This window comes from Gavia stellata, chromosome 4 (assembly GCF_030936135.1).
Source record: "Gavia stellata isolate bGavSte3 chromosome 4, bGavSte3.hap2, whole genome shotgun sequence".
Lineage (NCBI taxonomy): Eukaryota > Metazoa > Chordata > Aves > Gaviiformes > Gaviidae > Gavia > Gavia stellata.
In genome coordinates, this window is record NC_082597.1 from 10,537,540 (window position 1) to 10,563,063 (window position 25,524).

The following is a 25,524-nucleotide window of genomic DNA, read 5'->3' on the forward strand; positions in this document are numbered from 1 at the left end:
GGTACCCGGTGAAGTCTATGGCATTGTTTAAGGAGTAGGGGTACTGCTCAATAAGATGCTAGTCATCATAATTAAAACCAGAAAGAACTGAACAGGATTTAGTTAATATTTTTGCAGGTTTATAAAATGCACCCTTAATATTCGATAATTCTTCTATAATTTATGATTGATAATTATTCTTATTTGACTGAGATCTGTCCAGGAAAACTATTCCAGATTAAAAAGTGAATTAAAAAGAAGTATTACTTGCAGTTCATATGTGTCATCAAGAGGCAGTGGATCCACTCCTCTGCCCTTTCTTCTGGGACGGCCCACCTTGGCATGCCCTGTTGAAGCTCCACAAAAGGACTGTTGGCTGTCTAAGGCTCCACACTACAGACACAGACAGAACTTCCCCAGGATATCTTCTTTCCTTCTGAAATCCATTGTCGGTTGAATGTAGCTGTTGTCCTCTCCATGCCCAGTGCATCTGTTGCTCCATCCATCACCAAAACCTAGACTGTAAGCTCAAACCATAGAGCTGTATCCTTCCTTTATAAATTTTTTTTCACGACCTTTGTCCCCAGTTGTTACGATAGCAATCATTAGATGAGAGGACTTTTATTTGGTATTTGCTCTGATGTGACCTTCACAATCTCAACACAAGTTTTACTGTCAAAATCAAGGAAAAGGGAAATTCTTGGCTACCGAGGGTCTGTGTAAAGACTGTGCACTTCCCCACAGAAATTCCTTCACTTTTGTATAGCAATTTTGTACTCTCTTTAGCTTCTCTTTCACCTGGTCATAAGACTATATCTCCATATACAGCTATTCAAACCTTTTAATTCTAGAGACCCCTTATGTGGTCCCTGGAACTTTCATACATACTATCACACTGGTGCAATATAATCATAATTTATTTTGCTAAAGGTCCTATTTTGTGCCATAGGACCCTAATGAATTTATGTGTCTAGCTAAGGTCATGCAAAGGTGTGTCTCCTAAAATTCTGACCAAGTCAGTAATTTCTGCTTTAACACTCTGAATTGCTAAAGATAAATGCCTGTGATTTCTATATGCAGGCTTGGGAATTTTTTTTCCTGTTGCCAGAGTATTTCACATGCATTAAATCAGGGCAAAATATTATTTCTGTCACTTTAGCCAGATATTTTGACAAAAGTCACAAATTGCTAATCCTTTAGCAACCCAGACAGCAGTCTGACATAGTTCCAGATTTTAAACATGTTTTCACGTTGGAGCCCGATGTTTCTTAATCATTTAACTATGGAATAAAATGCATAGACCTGAAAAATACATCTGATTTTTTAGGGAGGATTTAATGTGTGTAATATTTTATGCACTCTCATCCCATAGGACGATTGATCTTTTCAGTATGTCACTGAATAGCAAAGAGGATTGAAAACAGATCCTCAGAAGAAATACTACCTCCCAAATAATCTTAATTATGTCAAATAGCAAAGAACTGACTATTTCAGCCAGTTCCTTGAGGACTCTATTCCTAATATTGTATCCCCATTTGGCTCGGAAAATAAGGTTGAGTGAACATGGAAGGTGTAATTTTTAAGTTTAGTAATCCTCTGACAACAAGCAGAGAAAATTTTTTGCCAGTGTTTAGATCTTCTGAAAATTAGTATTTGGATATTTTTAAGAAGATATTACACCATGAAATGAAAGATTCTTTCACTCTTGGAGCATCCTAGTTTTACTCACCCAGGTATCTGCATGCCTGTGTTATGCTGACTTAAATAGGCCAGTAGGTTGCAAAAGTATTTGGAGCACGGGTTCCTTTATACAAACTCCATGGTATTGATTCATTTTCTATTGGGTTTAGATTTTTAATTTCTTGAATGAGCTAGTTGGATTTATATCAATTAGGCACCTACCTAATATTTGGAGCTATAGTTATCAGATACTGCTAATATACATTTTTCTTAGCATCAAAATTTAGTCTGCTTAAATACAAAAGGCTATATGATGTGAGATGTTTTTTCAGGCCTGACTCAGTATGTTATTTTCTGTTGTTTTGCAAAGACAAAGTATTTTACTGAATATCTCTTTTACCACATGTCTTCTTGATGAGGCAAGTGTACAGATTAAGACAGGTCATGGAGTTGAGTTCATTTTGGAGACATATTTGAATTATATTTTCTGCTGAAAATATAGACAGACATGTTCTGTGATTTTTCAGATTTTTTTTTTTTTTTAATGGGGAAGTCAAGGTTCATCCTTCCTAAAAGAAGCCTCTGCATAGTGTATTCAGTGTGTCTTTCTATGTCAAAATAAAAATGCAAGGATAAGTGAGTATACAAGAACAAAGAAAAGAAATGGAAAAAATATTTTGAGAATATACAGAACAAAAGAATATTTGCAAAAAAGTGTCAAGTGAATTTATACTAAAAACATTATAGTGCAAAAGAGAATGGAAATCAAGATGAGGTTTATTCTGTGCATTGCACTTCATTTTCTATTGTCACAAAATTTCTCTGGATTCACTCAGTATTCAATTTCTCACATGAGAAAAAAAATCCAGTTACACCAGTGAAATGCTCTACAAATCTTATATTTGATTCATTTTGAAGTAAGTTCTTTGGTTCCTCATGTTAGGCTGTGTGAGTGCTCATGGGTACATATGGATATGCAAAATGCCAGACTTTAAAGGTGCAATGTTAAGGTTAAACCAGACTTAAAAATTATATGAATAAATGGGAAAGTACATACGGGCAACAAATCCTTTCTTTGTTTAGAAATAGCACACCTGCTATGTTAAACATTTTTAGATTTTATTTTCTACAGAATAAAGTCTGTTACTGTCTTGGAGATTTCATAAGTTACATTTATTTCCATGGCGTTAAAGACTGTCGATAAAGCTGCAACTGTGTTCCACTGTGTACCTAACTTGGTGAAGTTTTTAAATCACAGTTTTTCCCAGGTGTTAGTTTATTGTTTTGTTACTTTGGTTTTAATATAGTATTAGACAAAAAAAAGGAGTACATGGAACAGTGAATCCAAGAACAATTTCCCCTATTTTGGGACAAGGGTCTCAGTGTCATTCTCATAAAGAACAAGGGCAAAATTGCAATGGACTTCAATGGAAGTGCTCTGTGAGAGGATGTAACCATGCAAGTGAAAATTAACCTCACAGCTTTTGTACAGAGGTTCCAATAAAGCTTCTGAACATGCTGTCTTCAGAGTAGGTATGTGAACATCCCCTTTGCAGCCCTCTCCCTTCCATATCCTCTCCATTTGCAGCTCCCTCTTGCTCTGGGCTTCAGTCTCCAACCCTGATGACCCTTGTTGAACATCCACTTTACCAGGTCACCCAGTCAGTAAGACAGTCCATTAGGATGTCCTTTCCCCGTGGAGTCAGCATGTCCCAATGTGTCCCATCCCTTCCCAACAGTCTTCTTCCTCAGACAGGGGACTATGGTCAAATAAGGTGAGTCTGTGATGTTTACAGTCCCTTTTTTGATGCTTTAGGAATTACTTGAACAGAAAAAAGAGCGCATCAAATGACACTAGAACCACACGGCTTTATTAAGGTTTTTAAAAAAATATGTCTCATTGTTTTGCAAAAGCAGTGCATCTCTATCTTATGCTTTCCCATTTGGTGAGCTTTACATGTGAATGTTCTTATTCATAGTTCTCTCTAAAAAAGTCTCAAATATACGACCCCTAGTAAATGAAACGCAACGAACAGCTCTTGCATGTAATGTCATTCTTACTCTAAGGTTGAATAACTACGAGATCATTAATGCTAAGAATGAATTTTGCCCAGTGAGTTGCAAGAATAGTGAGTAGTATAGCCAGTGTTAAAAACTATATTCACAAAAATCACTGTCTCTCCCCACAATACTCTAAATATTATTTACTATCCCACAATTTAAGTAACATGGACCTCTTAAAAAAAAAGAAAAAAAAAGATCAAAAAACAACCAAAAATTACCAACTACAAAAAGGCACAGGTCTCCTGGAGAGCAGACCTTGGCTATACTGTTGGAGCATATGCATACACAGTTAAGTATGTAATTAAAGGTTCTGAAATGGTTTAAATTTCCTTTTAAAAAATGCCAGTATGATATGTTTTACTTTTTTGTTACCTGGAAAATCATAAAAATTGAAAGTGAAAAAAAATATCCTCTTACAGAAAATCAAGTTATTTTTTCTCATAACAATAATATCATAGGAAAACCTAACAAAAGCCTCTATATTTTTAAGTTCCTGATTTAGTGAAAAGATACAGCCATTATATTATGAGAACAGGGTTATGTACTTTGCTGAATAGGAATGGAAGTAAGCATATGTTTTAAATCTATCACATGCATAAATGCTGTCTTAAACCAGAGCAAAGCAGCACTTGGCATTAGAGAAAGCAATTTTCTGCAACAAAAGTTAAATGCAATGTTTAAATTTTAATAGCTCTGATTGACCTTTTCTTTCATTATTATTTATAACCTACATTATTCTTTATTGTCTAAAATTATTAATTCATACTAAGTTAATGGCAAAATGCTTGATGTCCTTGGAAATATCTTCTATTTCTTTTTAAACAATATTATTATTTTAATAATTGTTGAAAGTGTATTGCGTTTCCTAAGGTATCATAAATCAAACTCAGAGCCCCATTTTTTTTCCTAAACTACATGTAGACATTTGTAATCCCACTCCCAGCCCTCCATATGTGTTTTTGCATAACTTTTACCCTAACCACTGAAAAGCGCCTGTAAAACAAATTGCAATGCTGAATTGCTGTGTTGGATAATCTGTGAGGAAACTTCCAGTTTTCTTCTGACATTTTTCAAGGGATTCCAATGTCACAAACAGCAAGGAGGGTTAGAATTATGGTATTAGCCTTCAAAGCTGATTATTAATGTGTAACGCTTATTTCATTTAAATTGGCATCCCGTGGAAGCTGACACATCTCACACCTGATCTTCAGTTACTTGCCCCAGTGATGGGAATAACTTATTGCAGCCATGGAATATTTGGTATGCTGTCCTAAAATGTGAAGGTGGAGAATCTTGGAGGAGTCCTTGCTTACATTTTCAGTGACTTCTCAGACAGTTACATGCATCTGCAAGCATTTATGAGATACATATCCTGCTTTATATCAAAACTGGTAAGATCCACTTAGAAACTTCTCCAAGTTGAACTGAAATCCAAATTTTTGTCTACCTTCAGTGTTAGCATTAGATTATATATTTAAGTTACAATCCTTATTCAGAAATTCCAGCTGTTAATATGTAAATAATGAAAGGATACTATACATACTGCTTAACGTTTTCATTCCATGGTCATATAGTTAGATGTTTTAAACACTTTCATGTCATGAATGTTAAAAGAGATGGGTTTATCTTTACCATTGATTTCATTCTGATTCTCAGGGGAATGATTAACTACATGAGTAGCTTTTTCATGGTGATACTATAATTTGGTGTACAGTGACACAAAATCCTTGCACATCATCTGGAAGACTCCCATACCGGCCAAGGCTCCCTGGTCTGAGTATCAGTGGCATTTTACCAGGGGACGTCCCGAATATGAAGTGTGGTTTATGATGCCCTGGTGGGATCATGCCTTGTTCTACAGCACAAAAAAATTCAGTTTATATTCCCTATGTAGGATGAAATATGAGCCATACACTATAAACCACGAAGTATTGTTTCAAAATAATTTTGTTTCCACACCTGAGTACTTTGCCTGAGTATGTTTTTTCTCTAATCAGTTTTAAATTTGTTACTTCTTCCTTTCATTGACAAGTCCATTTTTGTTTTACTGTGGGGAAAAGTGAACAGAAAACATTAAGACTAGAAAAATCTATTAAATTCTAACTCTCAGTTTATCTCTCCACTTACTTATACAACTTTCTCTCTAAAAATTGAGATTTTGTTTCTTTACTGAACTGATTAATTGACAAATAGTTTAGTTGAGATCCCAGAAGAGAAACTTTTCCATGAGTAACTTTATTTTTAATACCTGATTAGATAATAAATAACAACAGTCAGATTGTTTTTAGAAATATCTCCTTTACATCGTATTTTATGACAATTATGACTTCCTAGACCTTTTGTGCAGTTTCACAAAGCTTTTTTTCCCTTACTGAGTTCTCCTTACCCTTTTTTTTTCTATTCTTGACCCAGAGTGTTATGGTATTTAGTTTTGAAAAATACCTGGTATGTGATGTTTGAAAAGTATGGAATGCGGCTGAGATTTACACACACACAGAAATATTTCTTCATTGTTTGACATTTACTCAACAGCAGAGGGGGAATAGTTACTACTGATGAGCAATTGAACCTGATACAGCAGAAAATGATATTCCTGCACCACCAGTCTCTACCCAGGATGATTATTTTCTGCTGCGTCAGCTTTAACATCAGCCACTAAAGTGTCAGGATTAGGCCAACACAGAGGCTTCTAGAGAGGTGAGATTCTGAATGCCTTATGACCTCATGGGTTTTAGGACCATTACTGGGTTTTGTGTGGTTTTTGCTTGCTATTTTTGTTTTGGGGTTGCTTTTTCACTTCAAGTAGATATGGAACAGATGTCTTATTTTCCAGAATTGCATTCTGGGTTACATCCCATTTTTATGAAATCTCTCCAGCTAATGGGAATCTCACTTTTTGACCAGAAGTTGCAGGAAAATGGCATGTATTATTTAGACAGATGGGAATGGAAGATAGATACATCAGCTTGGCTGATCCGGGGATTAAGGAATGAGTAATGCTTTGAAGGAGAGGGGCTTGCAACAAATTCAAGATTAATTTTTTTAAACTAAAAACTTCATAGAAATATTCAGTTATTCATCAATGAGTGGGAACTAACAGCTGTACAACTTTCTCACTTTCATCTTTTTTTCTTTTCTCTCCTTTTAATTTTTTTTTTTTATTATTATTATTATTATTGTCTTACCAGTTTTCCATCCCATGCAATGGTCAGTTCCTCTTCTACTTCTTTGCTCCTTGTACATATTTTATGGCTTTTTCAGGAGAGCATAACAGTCATGAGTGGAGCTACCTGAAGAAAAGGGAACATTAGTTTTGCTTTGGGGGCAATTGCACTTGCTTGGGAAGAGAGAGATTTGTAGGTTGCAGCGTGGGATGGGTGGACATAGGTGAGTGATCTGGAAGGAGAGTGGGGAATGCAGCATTGCAAAGAGCAGACATAATCAGGTTTCTGTGTCTCTCAAAAGCAAAACTTTCTAGGGACCAAGATGCATATGCTACAATCCCCCAAAATTAAATTAATTGCAACCAACAGCAGAAAAAAGAACCTGCTATAATGACGTAAGGACTAAAAGAACTACGTATAACTAAATAAGGAATACCAGGACACAGTGGGAAGGGATATAATTGCTTATAAACTTCTCCTTATTTCTATTTTGTCCAGTCTAGATATATTGAGGGTTTTTTTCTGTACAAATACTGATTTATTGTAATTTATAGTCTAATAAAACCTGACTTTTGCAGTTAAAAAAAAGCCTCTTGGACTTCTTTGAGAATGTTTGCTGTAAGAAAGAGATCCAGGCAGATCCTCTTCAAAATGCTGAGGGATTTGGGGTCCTGTCACCTGTAATTTTATGCCTCACAAAAGATTTGCCTTAGTTTATTAGCAAGGTGAACCTGAGATTAGTTTATTAAACAGGTAGGTTGCATTTATCCAATATGTTGATATAATCTGCATTTCAGCAGACTTTTGAGTAAAACTATTACACAGAACTGGAACTGCTAGACTATCGAAATGTTGACTAGTCACACACTTGATGGCTGGGTGACATATTTTTTAGGAAGCTTTTATAGCTTTCTCTCTATTTGCCCTTTTATTCTCCCCCATCCCTGTGTTTTCTGGTATGCTTTTTTGTTAAACTATAAATTTAAAAAATTATTGTTCTGTTATATGATATTTTAATCAAACAACAATATTTGTTGGGCTTTCTTGAGAAAGGACAAAAGTAGAATTGCAAATGAAAATTTAAATTGTAAATTTAGTTTACAATTACAGCCTTTAAAGCCTTAAGCAGACAAATTAAACTAAGTTGCCAATACTCTTTTTATACTGATATTCTGTTAAATCCACTGCAGAAATCATATCTGCTCTGAAAACCATAATCGGGGATTCATTCTTAAACATACTTTTATGAAGAAGAGTTATAAACATCTCAAAGCTACCAAGAGAAGATAACACAGCATGATATGTTTAACAACTACTGAAAAAAATGTTTAAAGAGGGAAAATACATTCCATGGCTAGATATCTATTTAATGTTTAGATAATTTGAAGAAAAGCTAGAGGAATCTTCACTCCCTACTCCCACAGAAATGAAACAAGTGCAATTTTAGTGCATATTTTACTGATTCTTTCTGGGTAGTGCACACACAAAGATGATTTGTAGAAACCCAGAAAATCTTTGCTAGTACATCAGTGAGCAACCATAATTGTGGGTTTGACTAATGAAGTCGATCCATTACAAAGATATACCAAAGTTAAAGTTTGTCTCTAAGGAATTTTTTCTTTGGCTGTACGGTTCACACTATTTTCTGTGATTTTTTTTTTTTTAAAGGATCATCTGTTTCAACTGGAATCGCACAAATTTGAGAGAGGACGAGGCAGGTGCCCTTTTGACCCCAGTTCTTCCTTCACCTCCATCCTAATTGGTAATGATCTTTATGTGACAAGCTTCACGGTCCTGTCAATCTGTCATTCTGAGTCTCTTTCTTCAGCACACCGAAGTGTTGTCAGTCTTCCATTGCAACCTTTCACGTGTCAGACTTAATCCTCATGGTGCTGCCCGCATTAATATTACATCCCAGACAGCATTAACTCCAAGAAGGGTGTCTCACTGAAGTGAGTAGATGTTATATGAAGAGGTAATTGATTGTTGTGTAATTTTGGAAATAATAATTTCCTGCTTTCCTTCAAAGCAAAGCAATATGTCTAGCTTAGTCTTTTACACCACTGAGACAAATACACAAAATTTACTATTTTTCATCTACTGAGAATATTCTGAGTAACAAGCACCTTGTAAAAATGTGATTTTAACTGTTTTTATATCAAGCATTTATTGTTTATATAAATTACAGCTTTTGAGATCAAATCAGATTTTTTTCAATGCTGACTTCTAACAAAACTATCCAAAACTGTTGATTCTCTGTTAGGAGAGTTGATCTATACTCAACAGTTATAAAATTAGAATTCAGTCTAAGTCCTGAAGTGTCAGAAAGCTATGCTGAGATAGTGCTCCCCTGTGCCTTGCTGGTAAGTATATCACTGTAGGGCTGGGACCTTTGAAGTTGTAGTATAGCAAACCATATGTTTTTTTCTCTATAATGTTTTCCTGAAAACATTTTATGAGATCAAGCAAACACAGACTTCGCAATACTATAGTACATTGACTAAAAATAGACTGGAACAGCAGGTAAAGAGTGAAAGCTAGATGCACTTAGGGAGTAACACAGTGATTTCTGGTTTTAGAAAACACAAAACGAAAACTGAGCATTCAAAAGGAATAGTCATTAAAAGAAAGAGCTAGAAAAAAGAGGCTAAAGATCAAATAAATTTTCAGCTTTTCACGGATAAAAAAGTTAGAGGATTTTAGGGCCCTTTGATATTTACATTTGACTTCATAACTTAAAACCAGACAGCTAAACTCTCTGATTATTAACTACAATGATATAGCTCACCCATGGCGGTGAGGAAGTATTGGTCATGAGTGACAGATGTATTTTGACATGCTAGGTCTATTTGTTCCTTTACATTAACAAATTACGAGAAGAATCTTCACCAGTAATGCCAAGTCTTTCAAATTGCAGCAATTCATCAAAATGTTGTTCATTCCCATTAAAAAAAAAGTTACAGCTCAAATTTTTAAGAGTTAGTGGGTTAAGAAGTCATGAAAGAATCAGAAGAAACTGCTGTATTTTGACTGACCTTCCAAAATCCATGAAGCACAGATTGTTATGCTTTTCTACAGTTTTTAACAGTTCCAGTCTTAGCTCAGGCTGGGAACAAAGACTCGTCCCATGCTGTAGGCCTGAAACCTCATGGTCTAATCTTGAAGTCCCTCTCAACATTTCCTCAGACAAAACTAAGTAAATAAATTAACCTAATCATATTCCTACTGAGAGATCAATGTGAATTTTATTTCCTTAAATGGAAGCCAGATTGTCCCACTGAGCACTTCAGGACTAATGGTTAGTCCTTGTGTTTCGGGCCTATTTTTTTGCCTGGATTATGGGAGGTCTTACGGATCCTCACAGTTTTATCTGAAAGAGAAATCCATTAAATAAGCCCTTCCATGACAAATGTTGATCAGAGTCTTGGACATCCAAAGACTGACAGAGACTTATAAAATCAATCTCACAAAGCTAACAATTATGTAATGTGGCAAGAATAACAGGAGAAAATAATAACTTTTTATCAGATCACTGATACACCACCAAAAAACAGTCAAACTTTCACCCTTTCATCAAAATTAATATGACCTGAGAAAGGTATTTAGAGGCTGTTTTTCTAGGCCTCCATTGGGAATTCTATAATTTCAAGTGATCATAAAATGATATTTTAAAAGCAGACCAAAATTCTTCAAAGAGTTTTTTATCTTATTTATGCTTTTTTACTTTTTATACTATTGGAATTAAACACTTCCAACACTTAGGAAAAATATTCTAAAGAAGTTTCTATTTCCATGTATTCTACTATATTATACTAACTTCCACTAACCAGAGACACACAGCTTACAGAATAAAGAGAATTAATGCTGCTCCTTAGACTCTGGAATGTATATTCTTTATCTCTGTAGGTATCCATATGAAAAAGGTAGGACACATAGATACAAACACTGTGAATATTAAGCCTTTAATTGGCATTTGAAAATGAGACTAAGACTTTTAATGCCAAGTGCACTCTGAAGGAAGGGATGCTCCTTCATTCAGCTGAGCCCTGATTCCAGCTCATGGTAGTCATGACCCCATGACAGGAGATGACAACTACACCATGCACCCTCCAGGACTGGTCTTCCAGTCTTCCCTCCAATGCTTGGAAGTTTCCTTCTTCTTCATGTGCTACAATTGTCTTCTTAGAAAGTGAAATCCGCTCCTGGTATGGAGTTAGGCTGCCCGTGGAGGCTGTACTCCAAAGTTGCCTCCACTCTCCCATGTAGGTTCAGCTAATGTTCATATACTTGAAAAGGTTTTATGCAAACCTGTTAGCAAAGGCTTTCACATCCCAGCATCCTCTTCTTCTTGACTAAACAATTCAAAATGTGCTTCCACCTCTGCAACTCACATGAACACAGCAGCCTACACCAGCATGGCTATTGACTAACAATGAGGATTAGACTAACAGGGAAACTTTACATACCTCTGATAAAAGTTTAAAAGCTTTTAAAATCTTTATCTTGGAAGATCATTTGCACCATCACTAATTAGAACCAGATTTAGCTAGATTAATTTAGGAAGAAAGAGAATCTCTTGTTCTGGCTCTCTTTATGTATTTCAACACATCAGTTGAACAATATACCCACTTGAAAATATCCACTTCGAGAAAACAATAGTTCATGACTTGGCTTTAAAACTAAATATCCATGCTGTTGTAAGTTTTATTACAGGCTATCTGACCCAGTGGTAAAGCAGCTTGTAATGAGTTCCTCAATTTACAAACAATTAACTTTTAGCAGTTTATTGTCAGCATCAGGAAACAAAATAGATGGATGGCAGACAGGCTGAATAAAATGTGTATGTTTAGGTAAACGGCATATAAAACTTTCGGACTTCTATTTCTAATGAACTCTCCCATCTGCTTTCAATAGCCGTAACTATTTTTGGTATCACATCATGCACACTAATTAACTTAGACCACACTAGGTCTTGAAAGCTGAGAAATTATTTTATTTCTATGTTTTGTTACCTGCAATATATCACGAGCAAGTGGTGAAAAATCTAAACTGCATTTGAATATGTTTTTCTATCCATGGAATCCATTCCAAGAATATTTTCTGTTTTTACAGTTTGAAGAGTTTCATGTATTAGTGTCTTTTCTTTTACTCTAGACAATGAACTAAAATAAATACATTTTCTCGCAAAACAGAAGACAGAATACTTGAGTGACAGACAGAAAATACAAATATACAGAGGAATTTTACCAGCTAAGCAATAGCTTATTTCTTTTGAATTTCTTTTTTTCCGACTGTGAAAAGTATCACTTGTTAAAAGTATGAATTGGTATTCTGATTTTAGTTGTCATGTGAATAATAACTGACTGACAGTCAAAGAATGCATGGAAGATATTGCTTATGTTCTACTCATTACATTCTACTCCTTTATTCATAACAGAGCTAGTCCACTTTGTAGAAAGTGATATAATGGGGATTTTACACAAAAAAGACTACTGATGAATAATAGCTTACATTTGAATTACCTTCCAATTTGAAGCAGGTACACAAAACATGCCAATGACAAATGAAGGAAACCCACTTCTAAAGTGGAAGCAGCCTATTTACAGAAATTCCTTGTATATATTGTTTTTAATTATGTATTATGTTTTTAAGCATATATTAAGGTTTTTAAATTAAATCACACGTTTCAATCTGGTTTACTCTAAGGGTTGTCATCTAGGAATTCATGGTTTTAGAAGAAAGAGTTTGTATTTGGTTTTGTTAATATTTTGCTCTGAGAAAAGGGCAAAAAATAAAGGTACCTTTTAAGTGGTCCCAACTGAACTTTGATGTATTTGTTTGCTTGAAAAGAATGCCAGCTAAAAGGTATGCATGTATCACTTGAGCTAAAACTGGGATTCTTTTTGTTTAAATAAGGAAAGAAGAAAGTTTCTATTCTTGTTTTAGAAGGATTAATGAGGCTGTGTTAAAGCTTAAATTTTAGCAATTAATTTGTCAAATACATGTCAAGCTGGGGTTAGACTGGAAGAGGGGAGGAGTGGTGGAGGTCTATGAAATTGCTCAGCAAATTTTCACTGGAAGATACCGGTTTATCAGTGTGATGTGCAGCAGTATAAAACCCTGCAACCAAGACAGGAGTGAGTTGATATGTAGTAGTAGCTTTTCAATGGAGGAGAAAAGAGTAGAAATCTTGGCAGAATTTTTCAAACCTCAACCTCAGGTTGTCTCTAAATCTAGAATTAGTCAGGACCTGTAAAAAGATAGCAGTGTTTAAAATTTGTAACGTGGATTTAAAGGATGTGCAAAAGACTATTGGAGAGGAAAAGGGAAGATCCTCTTAAAAGGGCAAAAGATCTCAGAATTACATTGAATGTTCTTGTGCTGAGATCTTTGCCAGTCGCACTCGTCAATATTGTCTCCTTAGGCGAGGTGACCCGTCTGCTCACACTTGATACTTGTCTTATGTTTAGTTTAGTGACACTTCAGGGTAAGAATCAGATTCAATTTCTCTATCTGTGCAATATCTTTCATGGAACAACATCCATCCAAGACTGGAACTTCCATTTTCTCCCCCCAGGATCTCACAGATAAAATCAGTAATAACTTCCTCAGTATATGGTAGAATGCCATACCAGCAGGTTAGTTACATCTACTAACATTTTATACCAATGTCAAACAGAAGGAACAGGCTTCATATCCAAATTTCTGAACATCTGGACTTATAAATGTCCATCCTGATTACTAGCAATATATGACGAATCATTCACCCTGCACTGATGCATTTTCCAAGGTTTGCTATGGATTTGAAAGGAAAAAAGCATCACATTTTGTATTACACATCTCCATAATTAAAAAAAACACCAGCCAGTCTGAGATATTTTTCCAATTGAATTCTTAAAGGGGGATTTATGACTAATGTGATGCATTAATTAGGGTTGTGAAGCTTGTTTGGAACACTGTTCAGACACTGCAAATTCTGTTGTTTAAGCAGCTCTGTGTTGTTTAAAAAATAAAGCTATTCGTTTTGGGTAACCTTAACTTCTACTGGTGCTATAATTTATATTTACTTCGCATTTCACTTGCCAATATTTTACACTTAATCATGACCATGTATTTTACAAGGCAATATCCATTCTTTATATGGTGAAGCCTAAGGCAAAACTATGCTCGGCTCCGAATCAGCAGAGGTTTCTGAACCAGCCCCAGCTGCCAAACTGTAAACTTTTCAGAATCATTATTCAGACTTATGGTACCATTCAATTCATCTGTATCTCTTCAGAGAAATAAAACTCACACTTTGAGGGAGACCAACAAGCAAAATTCTTACTTTTGCTATAAACCTTTATAAATGCCAGCAAAAGTTATTTGAATGGATCAGTCGTGTTTATTTTGATTAGGGGGTAGGAAGCCGTGTCACTGAAACCTCCACTCAGGTTAGCCACGAACTGGAGATAATTTATTTCCCTCTTCTTGCGCAGTTTAGTTCCTGCTGCGTTATTTCCTAATGTAAGGATGCCACCTAGTGACATTAACTGTCTGCTTCTTAAATGGGGCCTAAACAATTTCTAATCAAAGTCCACAAGGATATGAAATATATTGTTCTTAATGCTTGGTCAGTTAAGGGGAATTGCACCCATGCATAAATAAAAGGTAGAATTATTGCTGATATTTCACTAAAGTAAAATATATCCAATATCATTATTTTAGATGGATCAGATAGAGATAGGCTGGATTTTTGAACATATGTATGATCCAGTTGTACCCAACTACATATAGATTTTCAACAGTTATTGGCAATCAGCGTATTATTTCTAATATTTTTCTATGCTTGCTTAATTTGTGACTGCCACCTAAATCCTTTGAAAATGGGACCAAATATCTCTTCCCATACATTTTTCAGGAAGTATGCATCACCAGTTGTGCAGGATGGATGAGATCTCAGGTCCTGTCCCTACTCTGGTGAATATTTTAAGGGTATGAAAGCATGTTATTGCTGGACCAGAGAAAAATAGGCTCTTTTTCTCTGTCCATTGAACACCTAAGCCCCTCAGCCAGCAAATTATACCCAAACTGTAGTTATGTCAGGTAAAGTGGAACAGCTCCAGTAGGCTGGCTGGAAAACCCCCTCAGTCTAATAAAACATGTGCTTGTTTATAGGAATCACTGCTAAGGTATCAGGTACTGCATCTTGTCTTTCCAGCTGGGGAGATAACTGCATCCAGCCCTTCGGTATTTTCAGTATGTGCTTCACTAATGGATTTTTTTTTCAGCCACATTTTGCACAGAGCCAAATCTGATAACTGTGCTCAGGAAACACTCCCCTGTTTGAGGTCCAGTCTGTGATTCAGGTATGGTTTAGCCTTGAGCTGCATCCATGCAGTGTAGCCCAAATCAGTGGTTTGGTGCAGCTATCACGCTTCTTTTCCTTCGCACTGCATCCTCTGAAACCTGCTGCTACATTTTCATCCCATTTTCTGGCTCCTGTTATTTCGGGCTCCTCATAAACCCAACATGTCCCTTCCAGTTCTGGGACCAAGCAATTTGTTGCTTCTCATTAGCAAGACCAGGGCACGTCTGGAAGTGCTTAGAAGCAAACCACTGGTCAGAGTCTTTGCACAGGTGAAAATTTAGGTGCCCACAAAGGGTAGGTGTCTCTAGGGCCAGGCACTAACTGAATGACAGTGAGATCTTAGGTGCCAGATGTTATTGTGGTAGATGTGGTTAGATATAATTTAATGCCTTCATGTTTTGTGTGTGAATCTATCCCAAAGTCATTAAGTCATTGTTGAAAATGCCAAGCCCATGAATGAAGTTTAAAATTCTTGTCCTTATGCTGTTCCAACTGTAAATGTTGCAGTGCTGGTAAGAACAATGTCTATATCCTCTTTAGACTGTATGTGACTTACTGACTCATCTTCTTACCTGAATTTGAGCAAATACTAATGAGCCATGTTTATAATGCAGTTCCCATCATATGCGATCAAATTAATAAGTACAGCATTACCAAATTGTTTGGTTTTGGTTTGTTTTTTAATCTATGGTCTGCAGGTGGTGAACTTTTTACTGGTCTCTACAGTGACTACTGGGGAAGAGATGCTGCTCTGTTTCGCACCATGAATCGCATGGCCCATCTCCGAACTGAACCCGATAGTGAGCGCCTGTTGAAAGGTATGGGAAGGGGAAGAAGGAAGAACCAGAGGTGTTTCAGATGACTAGAGAATTTCTGTTTAACCAGAAATTAAAATTATATTGTTCATGCATAGGTATATCCATTTGGAGATGAATTTGTTTAAACTATCTTTTTTCCATGAAATTTTTCATGAACCTCCTGCCAGGATGAACATATTGAAATCTTTACTGTGATTACATATTGGATTTAACAAGTGGAACTTTTAAGTCCTTCATTTTTCACTTTCAAAATTGCTTTCAATTTATACTCTGAATATTCTATACTATTTCATGATATGCCAGATATAATTAAAATAATATTTTTAAATTATCTAATTAAAGGGAGCTTCTAATTAGAACACAGTACTCTCTTTTCTGGATGAGATAATTTTGTCTTTATGTTGCAATAAAACAACTCAATCTTTGCTAAGGTGTGTAGTAAAGAGATGTCATGCAATAACACGAAATAATAAGAATACAATGATTATACAGTCAAATGAAATAAAAAGTTAAAGCATGTAATTTTAAAGAAGAAAATTAAAATATTCCACAAGAGAAATATTGAGAAAAATCATGTGCTGGGAAATTTAGAAATTGTTTCATACTTTTCAATGTGAAATGTAACTGAATTTCAAAGTGTTGAAATTTCTCTGAAATGAAGGCTTAGAATCTTCATTTATTTTCCTCCAAAAGTATTGCAATAGTTCATCATAATAGTGACATAATTACTGCTAATGTTTGGCAAGGAGAGTCAGTAATTGCCTTTTATGGAGATTCATATGGTGAGCATCATCTTTTCAGTGAAAGGACAGAGAAGTTTTTTCTCTCAAATTTCAAGGCAGTTTTCTCCCTAATCAGAAAAGAGAAAACAGTTCTGCTGCATACTTCTTCCTACACAAACCTGACCTCAGACTTGTATTAGATTCTTTTTTTTTTTTTAATATGTTTAGAACACACTTAGATATGCTTTAAGTCCAATACTTAGAGCTTTGCTGATCTCAGTGTTTAGGTTGACTATGTATATGGAGTGTGGCTAGCAGGTCGAGGGAGGTTATCCTCCCCCTCTACTCGGCCCTGGTGAGGCTGCTGGATAGGGTACAGCAAAGGGCTACGAAGATGATTAGGGGACTGGAACACCTTTCTTTTGAGGGAAGGCTGAGGGACTTGGGTCTTCTTAGTCTGGAGAAGAGAAGACTGAGGGGGGAGATTACCAATGCTTATAAATGCTTAGGGGGTGGTGCCAGGAGGATGGGGCCAGTCTTTTTTCAGTGGTGCCCAGTGACAGGACGAGAGGTAACAGGCACAAACTTGGTCATAACAAGTTCCATCTAAACATGAGGAGGAACTTCTTTCCTTTGAGGGTGGCAGACCACTGGAACAAGCTGCCCAGAGAGGTTGTGGAGTCTCCTTCTCTGCAGATATTCAAAACTCGCCTGGACTCATTCCTGTGCAACCTGCTCCAGGTGAACCTGCTCTGGCAGGGGGGTTGGACTAGACGGTCTCCCTTCCAAGCTCTATCATTCTGTGATTCTGTGATATATGGGTAGCAACAATCAGGTGGATGTTCACAATATGCAAGTGAGGTTTCTCTTCTCTTCTCTCTGGACAATTTCATTATTTTTAATATAAACTTCTCTAAAGTATGGCCTCAAACTTTGCTTTTCATTTTGTTTGTATGTGAAATTTAAATTTGCAGAAAGTGAATATTTTTAAATGTATATTAAAAACACTTCAGAAAATTAGCAAGTGCTGTATCAATGTCTTAAAATGCAATGACTTTTCATAGAGAGCAGGAAGTTAGAAAATATTTACATTACCCACTGCTTCTTAAGAAATCATACTAATTATGAATGGCATTCTCATTTAAAGAACTTCTTATAAAAACTTCACTATGATTAAGTGAGATTAAATCATTCACAGCTCTGCTTGGTGTGGGGTTAAAAGGTATACAGGCATGGACTGAAGTCTGAACTTAGGTTTCAACTTTGCAGTAAAATGACAAAACAGGAAAAATTTAGGTTTTTATTTTATGACAAAGATACACATTGCACCTTCTGTCAATGAAAATATATGTTCATATAACATCTATTAGCTGAACTACCAGAGCTTTTTCTTTATCTAAAAGGCTGTTTGTCCAAAGTTGACATTCCTATACCTGGTTTGTATGGGATCAGAAATTGTTATGTGAATATTAGTGCCAGGTTTTAGCCTAATCCAAATTAAAATATATAAACCCAAGAGAACGGGACTGGAAAAAGGTCTTTTTCTTGCACACATACAAAGGAATATTGATTTGTGAATTAGAGCTATAAAAATAGTTTGACATTAAGGTATTCCACATGTTCTATAGATACCCACCCATAAAAAAATGTATTTTTTTCCTATTTCTATCACCCTATTCCCCTTAGGTAACTCTCTGACTGACAGATCCCTGATTCTTTAATTTTATTTTTTTCTTTGCTACCAGCTGATTTTAAGGATTGAAAAAATATGAGACTGTTTTAATGAACTTGAATTCAATTCATTTTTGTTTTCTTTTAAAGAACCAAAATTTGTTGGCTCATACATGATCCCTGACAATGAAGACCATGATGATAACAAAGTGTATTTCTTCTTTACTGAAAAAGCATTAGAGGCCGAGACAAGCACTCATGCCATATATACCAGAGTGGGACGTGTATGTGCGGTAAGATCCTTTTTCTGGTTCCCCAGCTAAATGAAAAAAAAACATGCAGCTTTCTTTCGTCCTTCTCTCCCAGGCAAATATGGTATCTGTTAGTGTATGTGAGAGTACGTTATAGGTCTGAATTAAAACCCTACATCTAAACAGCCTAAAGCATTAGAAAATTCAAGTGATCCAAAATCTGGGCTTGAAGCCGAATTTTGCTGAAAGGTGGGCAAGGTTCAGAAATCTTGTTATTCAACTCCATCTCTCTTTGTGCTGATATATGGTAACAGTAATAGCAGTTGCCCAGAGGACTCTCTTACCTTCCATATTCTCAATTTAGATCAAGGTTCCATTGCCGTTAGTATTGGCTGTAGCTCCAGGGCCCCTTGCAGCTCTCACATTCCTGGTGACAGGACTAGCCCAGACACCAGTCCTCTCTGACATTCCCTCTTGCCTTCCTATTCTGTCAGCAAGGAGGAGACTTAACTCACCTGCATTTGTGGAGGATTGATGACTATCCTATCAGACAGCTGGCTTTTGCAGCCAGCTGGACAGGAAAAGAGGCAATGGGCATAGATTCAAACACATGAAATTCTATCAACATAAGAATACATTTTTTTACTGCCAGGGTGGTTGAACACTGACACAGGTTGTCCAGAATCTCCATCCTTAGAGATATTCAAAACCCAACTGGACACAGATCTCAGCAACTTGCTGAGCAACTTGCTTAAAGCAACTTACTTTGAGCAGGGCAGTTGGCCCTGCTAAATTCAACTATTCTGTGATTCTGTAAATTTTGAAAACCTCTTTCTGATTCATAAACGATAGGAGGGATGCAATGTCAGCTGTCTATAGAGTGTTGTATAAATAGTACCTAACCACTGTTTTAATTCAATCTATCATTCTTCTTCTCCACAACAACTAAGGAAAATTGGGCAGATAGGAAACTAGAACAAAAGATTAACTTGCTCAGCAAATTATATTGCAGCCAGGCATAAGGTTTACCACAAGGAGCAGAAAAGTCCCAAGGATAGACCTTGCTTCCCCCACTACCCTTAACGATTACCCATTTCCCACTCAGGCCACGTTCCTAGTGTGTTGATGCCATCTCTTTTTGGCTCCCTGGCCCCACACACGGGAAGGAGATCTCAGGCAGTCGCTGGAGAGGAGCACTGTTAACACATGATTTCCCAGATTAAGCTGCCCGTAATTGGTCCTCTCTGAACAACTGATGAAATTTGGGTGCATTCCTTTTCTATTAATAGAACTATGATAAGGCTGATGAGAAGAGCTCTCCCATTCCCATTGGGACTACATCTGCTTGATTAATGGAAGGAAGGAGAAGTTTATTTCTTAGCATCTGATTTTGTTTCTGAAAAAAATTGCATTCTTCCCTCCTAACTGTAGGGGATACATTCCTAAAACTATTGGCCAAAAAGCGAGACACAAGTTAAAAATCTTCTGTCACCTCAATGTATAGTATATGTCACATATGCTCACCAGCATACTACCTATTAAAATTTCTTAAGGAGTATTGACATATAACTGAAAACATCTGAAGTATGCAAAATACTAAACTGCAGTCTAAGACATTAATGTTCACAAAGCCAGTTGGCTTTCTAAATTCAAGCCTGCATCAAGATCTGAAGCAGAATTCTTTGGCCTATGTTCTGGTAGATGTCTGAATAGATTATTTTAATAGTTTCCTCTAGTCTGCAATATATCCACTTAAATGTCTTATCTCTAGCCATGGGTTAAACCAAAATCCCACAGACCTTTCTCTTCCACTTGCCCAAAACTCCAAATGCTTTATCATCTGGACATTAACTTCACATCCATATGCTATAATTCAAATTTGATTTAATGAATACAAAAAATAGCTAGCTGGTGATTCAAGAACTGGCCTTTTTACCCAGCTTTTGCATTTTCATCTGAGCTGTAACTGGTTTTGCACCACAGAGGCACCTACTCCCTATATTTCTACTTTTCTGAGGAAACCACATCTCTGTTTTTGTAAGATCTCAATGTGAAGCTGAGGAAATCAATCAATTTCAGTAGCTTAGAGTGAAGTTGTGAGAGGAGTTTTGCAAGCCTAATACAGAGCCTTCAACAGTCAGTTACACAGTCTACCTGAATATAAGGCCATAGCGTTAAGGATACTACCCAAAGGTTACAGAGTCCGATTGCTAAGTAGTACTAAATGCGCCCTTTTCTTGACAGTCTAACAGTTGCAACAGCAAGAAAAAGATGAGACAGCCATAGCAAAGCAGGAATTATTTAAAGTTGTTGAGAAATTGTTAGAACACCGTGTAGACACTTGCCTCAGATTTGTCCCAGCTGTACCAGCTCTACAGATAGACTCAGGGCTTCAGTTTCCAAATGTGTTGATCTAACCCTGCACTGAGCTCCTAAAGCAAAGCTAAATTTTGCTAATGTACTCAGTACATCCAGTTAACAAAAATGAGAAATAAAGAAGCTTTACAACAGCTGTATCGTTAAAACTATCCACAGATGCAGTACAGATTAAAAAATTCTTATAAACCCACAGCTCTTAATGAGACCTGGACTTGATCAGTGCAATCCTACTTGAAAACTGACTCCAGGGAAATAAAACTAGTAATAGACATGTAGTTTGAAAACGCATGCTTTTGACATTAAAAGATACAGTAAGCAGCTAATTCAGCAGAGATGTTTGTGCTTCTAGACTTATTCAAATTACCATCAGCATTTGTTTCTTTCTATGCAGAATGATATGGGAGGCCAGCGAATGCTCGTGAATAAATGGAGCACCTTCCTCAAAACCAGGCTAGTTTGCTCTGTGCCCGGCAGAAACGGAATTGATACACATTTTGATGAATTAGGTAAATATCCTAGACTGCAACAAACTAAAAACCATCATACAAAACATATACTTTCATGATAACACATCTTACCGTCAAATATTGTACTTGTATTCATTAACAGTGAATGGTTATTAGTGTTTTGTTTCTAATGTATATGAAGTTCTATACATATGGAGTTGACTATCATAAATTACGCCTTTACTTATTGCATTGTTTTTAAAGATTGCTTTTAAAATCTGCATAAAATTAAGTAGTACATATGAGTAAAATAGGATTACACTTAACAAGCAATGAAGTTTCTCTTTTGGGGCTGAGAAAAGTAGTTTGCTACCAATAATATCGCATTTAAATTTTACAGAGGATGTGTTTTTGCTGCAAACTCGTGATAACAAAAATCCGGTGATATTTGGCCTCTTCAACACTACAAGGTAAACAACTAGAAGAAATAATAGCAGCAATAGAGGAATGTTTGAATAGCCTATTGAAGAGATAGAGGCTGCATGATAAATATCCCTTAGCAAATATATAGCAAACACTTTAATCCCTGTTCTATTCATAGCTTCCTTGTTAATGTAAAAATGGCTCTATGATACTCAGGGGCTTGATGTCTCATTTAGCGGTCCAGACTATCTGGATCATAGATTAATTAAATGTTTCTCTGCTTGAAAATTTCCTAGTGTCAAAGAATATGTACTCCTGCATGCTTTTAAGAGCAGCCTATGACTGCCACCTCTCTTCCTCTAAGAGCTCCACTGTAATTCAAGTCTAAGTAGATAGCAGCTTAAATTCCTACTAACTTCTTAGTGAAGCCTAAAACACCAGCTGTAATGTTGCTGGTGGCCTCCTTTTTCACTGCAGCCTAGTTCAAGTGCAAGCACACAGTACCCTTTTCTTGGAGATCCAACTGTTAGTTTAGGATGTAACTCGTAGAGAGGAGCAGCCGTGCTTTTGCCACTATTTCACTCTCCTGATTTATTATTTTGGAATAAAGCAAGGCAGGTCTGGTCCTCTAGGGATGAAGGTACCTCGCATTTTCTACTGGCTCCCTATGCCAGTAGAGAAAGGTGAGCACCTAATTAAAATGGTCTGGATCACCTTCTGGAGTCTTCAGAGATAATTTCTTTGTAGAGAGTACTGATGCTTCTTTAAAAAATAATGAATTGCTTCTTTGGAACTAAGCGAACAAAATTTAAAAGTAAAAAAGGTACTTTTACATGGATTGATCTACATAGAGTGACCTTGGTGATCTAGCTAATAACACCAACCAATATTCCCACTCAATATAAAAAGACTCCTGTTCATTTCAGTCAGCATTGGATGATTCCCATTTTTCCAAAGTAACAAGAACAGGAAAAGTCTTAGAGAAGAAAAATGGTTAACTGTTTAAGTCACTAATCAAAGACATATATCAGACCCAAGTTCAGTTCACTGCACTGTGAACAAGTAATTTAAAGCCTGTGTTCACCATCTTCAAATTTTGGAATAACAACATGGAGCTTCCTCAGAGAAATGTTATAAATATATTAAAGACTTTGTAAAGAACATTGGACACAGCAGTTATAAGAAAAGCATATAGGAAACAATAAGTAGTTTTTTCTCCCTGAATACTGTTGAAATATGACTTATTTTTAATTACACAATAATTCCTGCATTATATGTACAGAATGTGACATACTGATTTAATAATATCTTTGAATTTTACTTCATAGCAATATATTTAGAGGATATGCTATATGTGTTTACCACATGGCAAGTGTCCGAGCAGCTTTCAATGGACCATATGCTCATAAAGAAGGACCAGAATACCACTGGGCTCTATACGAAGGAAAAGTACCTTACCCTAGACCTGGTTCAGTAAGTACAATCTATTTTCCATTGCTTTGCTATGTAAAAGAATTCAGGAAGAAAAAGCAGACATCTGCTAATGTACAAATCTTTCTGACTTCACAGTCCAGGATATATTTATTTGGATATATACATACTCTAGCATTTCTGAAAAACTGTGGAATGGCTCAGCAATAAGTTTAATCAAGTACTAGAACCATACATTTCCCAAAGGAAAATATTGGAATTAAGTATATAAGGTATTTCAAAATCCTGTTGGGGCTTGAATTTAACAACCTTGTGTTAAGGTCCTAAGGACCAAAAGTTAGGACCCCAGGCAATAGGTGTAGAAAGACGCACCTCTAGAAGGTGGGGCAGATGCTGGGTTCAGAAGCAGTAAGTGCATTACCTGGGAAGGAACCTCACTTTCTATTAAGCCTAGAATAACTGTTCTTCTAAATTTGGCTGCAGACATATTTTTTGTATCTGAACATGGATAACTTTAATCTAATTGCCAAAGAAATAAATGAAAAATCAAATTTATTTAAGTGCATTGAGTGAACCATGAGGTTTTTTTTCTAATGGAACTTTCTGGAGAACAAATTGTCCCTATTGACTTGACTTGAGAAAATAAAGCCAGGATGAACTAGAAACATGTACCTATATTTAAATTTTTTAAAAAAATATTAAGATACGTGCAATATTTTCCAATGTAAATAAGATAATTACTGGAAAAAACAAGATTACACAAGGCAATTCACTTTCCTTCTATTGCCTGCTGAAACCAGGGCATTTAACAAGCATTAAAGGAAGAAAAAAAAAGAAAGATGATCCATTATTTCAAGATCAGGTGGTTCTGGTTCATTGTTTTTCATCTCTTTCGCAAAAACAAGCAAATTTCAATATTTCTGTAATTTAGATCAGTGGACAGGTTAGAAATGAGTCATAGATTTTAACAAAAGTAAATAATCAGGATAAACACATTTGTAGATAAGGAGTAAATCCTCCATCATAAGGTCCTTCTCTCAAGACTGGCTCTTTCTAGAAGCAATAGTCTGGCATCATCACAATTCATTGGTTTGCTTTCAGATATCACAGACTGCGATTTTATTACCCTCAAATCAGGTTCCTGAGCTTATTAACATTCTTATTCTGTACCCTCTACAATGAATATAGAAATATTAAAAGAACCAAACTCAGCAAAATCACTCATGCTTTTCGCTAATTTTCAAGCAAGTTTCTTTACAAACTTTTTTTTTTCCAATGGACATTAAGTGAGGAAAAGAAACAAGACATATTTTGAAAATGCAATTAATCTGACGACTATAGTAGCATACTCTGCAAATATACAGGTGCTGTCATGTAGAGAGATGTTCCTGCCTGGCACTTAGATTTTTCATTTGGTAAATAGAAATTCTGGAGGAAATCACAAACTCATTACTTAGACACAGGTAATTAATTTCTACAAGGAATTCCTAATTTCTATGTTGGTTCCTCAAAGGCATCACAATTAATCTTCATCTCAAACCCTTTTCCATTTCACTCTCTTTTTAGGTGTTTCTGAAGTTTCTACCCCTGTAGTATCTTACCCCGGGACTCTCCCATCCCAGCTCAGGGTGTGAGGAGAGCAGTCCCGCGTTCACTGCCTGTCAGTGCGGCTTGAAGGTGCCCTTTGCATTGCAGGGGCCCGTCAGCATCTACAGAAGGGGCACAACCAGGGCTGCCCTCACCTTCCCCTTCTTGCTGCGAGTCAGGAGAATTCCCACAGCAGGCAATGCCAGGCTAACTCAGAGAAGCACCACACCCAGGATTTCTTCTGCTCCCTGTACCTTTTGGGAATACTACTTACCCACCCATGGCAATTGTCATCTGTCAAGCAAAACAAAAAGCAAAGCTGCTTTTGTTTACCCTCGCTGAAGGTCTGCCCCTTATCATGACAGCATTGTGCAGACTTTTGATTCTGTGAGATGCAAAGACAGTTCTAATAGCTCTTTGGCTAAATCCTCCCAACAGCTCTCACACTTCACCTCTTTATCTTCTCACAGGCTAGGGGCTCGCTCTCTTGAGCTGACGCGGGGAATAAACAGTTGCTGGAGCATTACCTTCAGTGTTGTTTTTCCTTTGCTAACTGAAT

General features: G+C 36.3%; 1 protein-coding gene across 1 annotated transcript in view; it reads left to right on the forward strand.

The window, feature by feature from the left end:
* SEMA3E (semaphorin 3E) overlaps positions 1-25,524 on the forward strand; it is a 143,151-nt gene that overhangs the window by 96,476 nt on the left and 21,151 nt on the right. The window contains exons 5-10 of the mRNA XM_059816240.1: positions 8,556-8,649; positions 15,936-16,055; positions 18,599-18,741; positions 21,470-21,584; positions 21,925-21,994; positions 23,276-23,420. Of these exons, the coding sequence (XP_059672223.1) occupies positions 8,556-8,649; positions 15,936-16,055; positions 18,599-18,741; positions 21,470-21,584; positions 21,925-21,994; positions 23,276-23,420 (687 nt within the window). The remainder of the gene's footprint in view (positions 1-8,555; positions 8,650-15,935; positions 16,056-18,598; positions 18,742-21,469; positions 21,585-21,924; positions 21,995-23,275; positions 23,421-25,524) is intronic.